Consider the following 5,090-nt stretch of genomic DNA (forward strand, 5'->3'; position numbering starts at 1 on the left):
AAGATTAGACACTAGACAAGAGAGAAACAAGAGACAGACCCTAGCTGCTCAGTATAAAATAGATATCAAATTGGTAATTTAAAGCCATACTTTGGGCTCTCTCTCAGAGAATAATTTCAAGGAGAAATAGTCAAAGGTTCTGGACCCCTAGGAGTATAATAATCCTAAAAATTAAGCATAACTCATCTAAGTTCTGAAAGGGAGATTTGGCCTTTCTAAGAAAGGTTAAGTATAAAGACAGATTTGGCAATAAGGAAAATAAAGGTACGTCAAAGGGGCGTGGCGGGGATGGGTGGGGAGCTTACCTTGCATGGTTGGAGAGTGTGACTCAGGCTGTCAGCATCAGTTTCAGTGTCATAGCCCTTGCTGTTCAGAGTAAGACTGGTTCTGCCGACCCAGGCTCTCAGATCTTGAAGTTTGCCTTGTAGTTCCTTGTGCCGACTTAACACTGTGGCCTAGGAAATAAACAGCAAGTCAGACCATACCTCTCCAGATCTACCCAGGCTTTGTGTGAGCCCTCCCTTAGGAATAAGAACAAGCAAGGCACTAGGGCTGGAAAGATGCCTGGGTGATTAAGAGCATTTGCTGCTCTTACTAAGTGCCTGAATTTGGTTCCTAGCACCCACACCAAGCAGCTCACAAACATACTGTATGTAACTCAAGTACCAGGGTAAGGGCTCCCTTCCTTCCTTGCTGGCTCCCACACTCACATACACATAGCCCTCAATATACATATGCATAATTAAAAATAACCCTTTAAAAAAAAACTCACAAAACCCCCACACCACCAAACCAAGACACTACCTTTTTTACTTCCACAGCATTCTGGAGGTGGAGGAATCTGGAAGTCCAAGAGTCACTAACAGAGTCTAGAGACTTCTGAAGATTTTTGGCATCTTTCTCTAATGCCTTCAACAGCTGAGCTGGAACTTCTTGTGGCTGACTGATAACAATCCGATCCACACACTCCAATTCCTGACTCACCACGGTGGACAGATCTTTCAATTCCCTGTCTAGTTCCTGAGGAAACAGAGTAAAGTTACCCCCAAAGTCAGGGGCAGTGTGGTGCCTGGAGATCAGTACAAGAGCATGTGCCTTTCTTCCCTGAGGCCTAAATTCAACCCCCAGTATAGAGTAGCAATTTTACCTTCTGGGAATCAACTGTGTACACGTGTTAGCTCATCTACATAGGACTTAAAAAGATTGTTTTTTTATGTAGGTTCCTTAGTTTAATGACCAATCAACTAACATTCCTCAGCATTGAACAACATGCATTGTTTTGTCTGAGGCCACCAAACAGAATAGGTTGGATTCAGGTTTCTGACTCACTGTAACACTCTGTCCACTACACCTTGACTCCTCTCTAAGACTATCAATTTTCCTTCTCCTTTTCCCAGCAGCTGACATGTAAAAGTAATGTGCTTCAAGGGAAAACAACCAAAAAGACGACTCTCCATCGAAACTCTAAGGGGAAAGAACCAAAGAATATAAAAATACCTGAAAATAGTCTTCCCACTCAACTGCTCTACAGTATTCTTACTTCTCAATAGAGAAGCCAGCAGTGGCCGTGGAAGAGTGGAACAGTGTTTTGGGGGGCATAGCCTCACTTCCATGTTAGCCGCCAATTTATACCACATACTGACATTGAGAAACAAGGCAAACTTCTGCAGCCTCAATTGTCTTCATCTTCAATCTCAATGAGTAACTTGGTTTCCCTTTCAAGGCTGCCTTTTGATTCTTTCTAATGTTCTTAAAAGGCGGTAACTATCTATTACCAATTTTTCCTCCCTCCAAAATCCACTGAAAACATTTTTTAGTCATACTATGTCCTACCTCTTTTCTTGCCTGCAACACAAACACTTCAAGAAAGAATGACATTCAGTAATCACCTGTCATCTCATTTAAATCTCACAGTCCATGGAAACCACTTTTTTTTTTACCAAGGTCATCTATAAATTAGTCTTCACTGGACTCAGTATCTCTGCCCTCTGTTCTTCCTAAAGGTCTTTTCCTTCAGTTTCTTCAGGTTTTTTTTGCATTCTTTGAACAACTGAAATAGGGCTGGGGATAGGCCTCAGTAGGTAAGAGCACTTGCTTGAGGAAGCATGAAGACCTGAGTTCAAATCCTATAGTCCCACATAAAAAGCTGGGCCATGAACACATGCAGCCCTAGTGTTTCATTCAGAGAGAGATGAAGAACAAGAAGATTGCTGGAGCTCGGCAGTGGTGGTGCACGCCTTTAATCCCAGCACTTGGGAGGCAGAGGCAGGTGGATTTCTGAGTTTGAGGCCAGCCTAGTCTACAGAGTGAGTTCCAGGACAGCCAGGGCTACGCAGAGAAACCCTGTCTCGAAAAATAAAAAAAAAAAAGAAAGAAAGAAAAAAGAAGATTGCTGGGGTTTGTTGGGTAGCATCCTAGTTCATATTCAGTGAAAGACCTTTCTGAAGGGTGTTAAGATGAAGGGTGATAGAGTGGGACAATGAAATAATTCTCTGTGGCCCACTTGTGAGTACTCTCAGGTGTAGTGTGCATCTACACATATACAAAAGAGAAAGGAAAAAAAAACCCCACTAAAACCAACTAACTAACCAACTAAGTATAAATGGTTTTACTTCTGAAATTGCGAATCAGTGTTTTGGTTTAACAAACACACACGCATGCTCGTGCAGCGTGTACAGTCTGCAGACAACCTGGAGTATCGTCTTCAGGAGTTCCATCTACCTCCTTTGAATCAAGATCTGTTAATGGTCTGGAAGCCACCATTTATGATAGCCTAGTGAGCTTCTATAGGAATCCTCTCATTTCTGCCTCCCCAGTGCTGGGATAACAGATGGATCCCAGTGTGCCTGGCTTTTGTTTGGTAAGACAGTCACTGTGTAGGCCCGGAACTCACTAGGTAGACCAGGTAGGCTCAACCTTGTGGTGATTCCTTTGCCTCTTTCTCTTAGTAGAAGGATTACAGGCAAATATATTCCCATATCCAGCTACAAATTTAGTAAAACACTGCTGGTTTTCCCAGCAGGAAAGCACAATCATTATGGGGCTGGAGAGATGGCTCAGTAGTCAAGAGCACCTACTGCTTCTCACACCAATGCTGGGCAACTTACAACTAACTACCTGTTGATTCTAGCTCTAGCCTTCATAGGTACCTACAATCACATGCACCTACTCACACACAAAGATACACATACATGCATAATAGCAAAATTTATTTACTTCACTTATGGAAAGAGTGTCCTTAGATCTCTGTTCTAGAGAATTCCAGTTATACTTTTCCAATGTTATTATTAATGTTACAGTCTTTTAAATGGTGTTAAAATTGCATTCATTCATTCATTCATTCATTTTATTGAGTTTGCATGTGCTACAGTGCAAACACAGTGTGGAGGTCAGAGAACAACATGCAGGAATTCCTCTCACCTATTATGCAGATCCTGGAGATTGTTGAACTCTGGTCGATAGGCTTGACAGGAAGTGCCTTTATTCATTAAGATATTTCACTGACATATGCTGGTGATTTCTGAACTGTCTAAAAAGTTGCCCACAAACCCTACATGCAGAGATGGGTCTGATAAATATAGGCTTCACTGAGGGGATGGGATTGGGCCCCACGCTTGGGAAATCATTTCTAATATCACCATTAGGTCTTCCATTTCCGTGGGTGGGTGGGTCAAATCATGGAAGGTCAAATGAAAATGAAGTTCATGGATTAATCACCTTCATCTAATCCTATGACTTCAGAAAAGAACCCTTGCCTTCATGTGTGTCTTCCTATAGAATCTAAGCAGATGCTTTCTTCAGAAGACAACCTTTAGTCTTCTAGAAGGAGGAAAAAACATATGCAACTGCTATGCTACTGAAACAGGTTGGCAATCTGTAGGTTTACTTGCTTCTTACACTTAAACAACTTACAACCCCGTCTGCATCTGCATCTGCTTTCTGGTGTCACTATAAAGGGGCTTTAGGGACTTATGCAATGTGACTTCACCTACTGAAGTTTAGGAACTAGTATTCTCAGGTTAGCTAAAAGTAGACCTTATTAAAAATTTTTATATTTTATTATTAATGTGTGTGTGTGCCCGTGTAAGTGTATGGAGGCCTTCGAGTGCTGGGATTAAAGGGGTGAATCACCATGCCCAGGTTACTTCAAATTTCTTAACCAATCACACTGTTTTTGAACTTAACTTCATTAAATCAAAGATCATACAGGTAGCATATGTCTATATAAAGTACATTCTTAAAATCTTACTTGCTCTAGCCCGGCATATCCTACTAGACAAGAAGTCTAAGATTTTCTTTCAATGGGGGATAATGAAGGCAGGGTCTTGTAAACCTTGAACTCTTCAGGGTAGCTAGCTAGAGGCCACCATCTGGAAGCCAGTGGGCATGGAGGAATCTTTGGGTACTTACCTTGGCCTGACCCAGTAGATCTTGCAGCTCTGCCACATTAAGCTCCAAAGGCTGAATCTGTTTGGTTCTCATTTCAATGTCCCGTAACAGAGACAGATAGGAGACCAATTTCTCATCATGTTCTAAACAAAGTCTCCGGGTAAACACATTCTGTTGAGCCAAAGTAAAACTCATGAAGCTCTGTTGTTTTCCTTAAAGTCAGCTTTTAAAGTAGAAGCAATTTTTACTACACATAAGACAGGATGAAATACATTATCCTGTTGGAGCCATTTCTAAACAATTGACAGAAATCATTTTATTGACTTCCTCAGAGAGCAGGAGCTCAAAATTATTAATAAATATCACTTAAAAACAATTCTAAAAGCTATTCTAACTTCAAATAATATCATTCTAATATTTCAAATTAGCTTCAGTGTTTTTAATTTTAGAACTCTCGGGCTGGAGATAGATCTTGGCAGTATATGATTTTCATAGGAAGCTGAGTTCAATGCTGGAGTCACAAAAATAAAAACAGTGAACAAAAACGCTTGCAATTTTTAGAAAGACAGTCACAGGTAATACCTAATTTTCTAACAACTATATTATGGGTGATAAGTGAACTAATAACTTAAGAGAATTAGCTAAGACAAAATAAATACCTATGTGTATATATATATATATATATATATATATATATATAT

The 5,090-nt window shown here is 40.5% G+C and overlaps 1 protein-coding gene across 4 annotated transcripts in view; it reads right to left on the minus strand.

Moving 5' to 3' along the window:
• The window catches only part of Macf1 (microtubule actin crosslinking factor 1), a 338,558-nt gene that overhangs the window by 115,332 nt on the left and 218,136 nt on the right, over positions 1-5,090 (minus strand). For 3 of the 4 annotated variants that reach the window (XM_029476567.1, XM_029476565.1, XM_029476563.1), the window contains 3 exons: positions 4,411-4,560; positions 805-1,020; positions 306-455 (listed from right to left, as the gene is read on the minus strand). The exons of the other annotated variant lie outside the window; for it this stretch is intronic. In XM_029476567.1, the coding sequence (XP_029332427.1) occupies positions 306-455; positions 805-1,020; positions 4,411-4,560 (516 nt within the window). The remainder of the gene's footprint in view (positions 1-305; positions 456-804; positions 1,021-4,410; positions 4,561-5,090) is intronic. 4 annotated transcript variants of the gene reach the window in all.

The sequence above is a fragment of the Mus caroli genome, chromosome 4 (assembly GCF_900094665.2).
Source record: "Mus caroli chromosome 4, CAROLI_EIJ_v1.1, whole genome shotgun sequence".
NCBI lineage: Eukaryota > Metazoa > Chordata > Mammalia > Rodentia > Muridae > Mus > Mus caroli.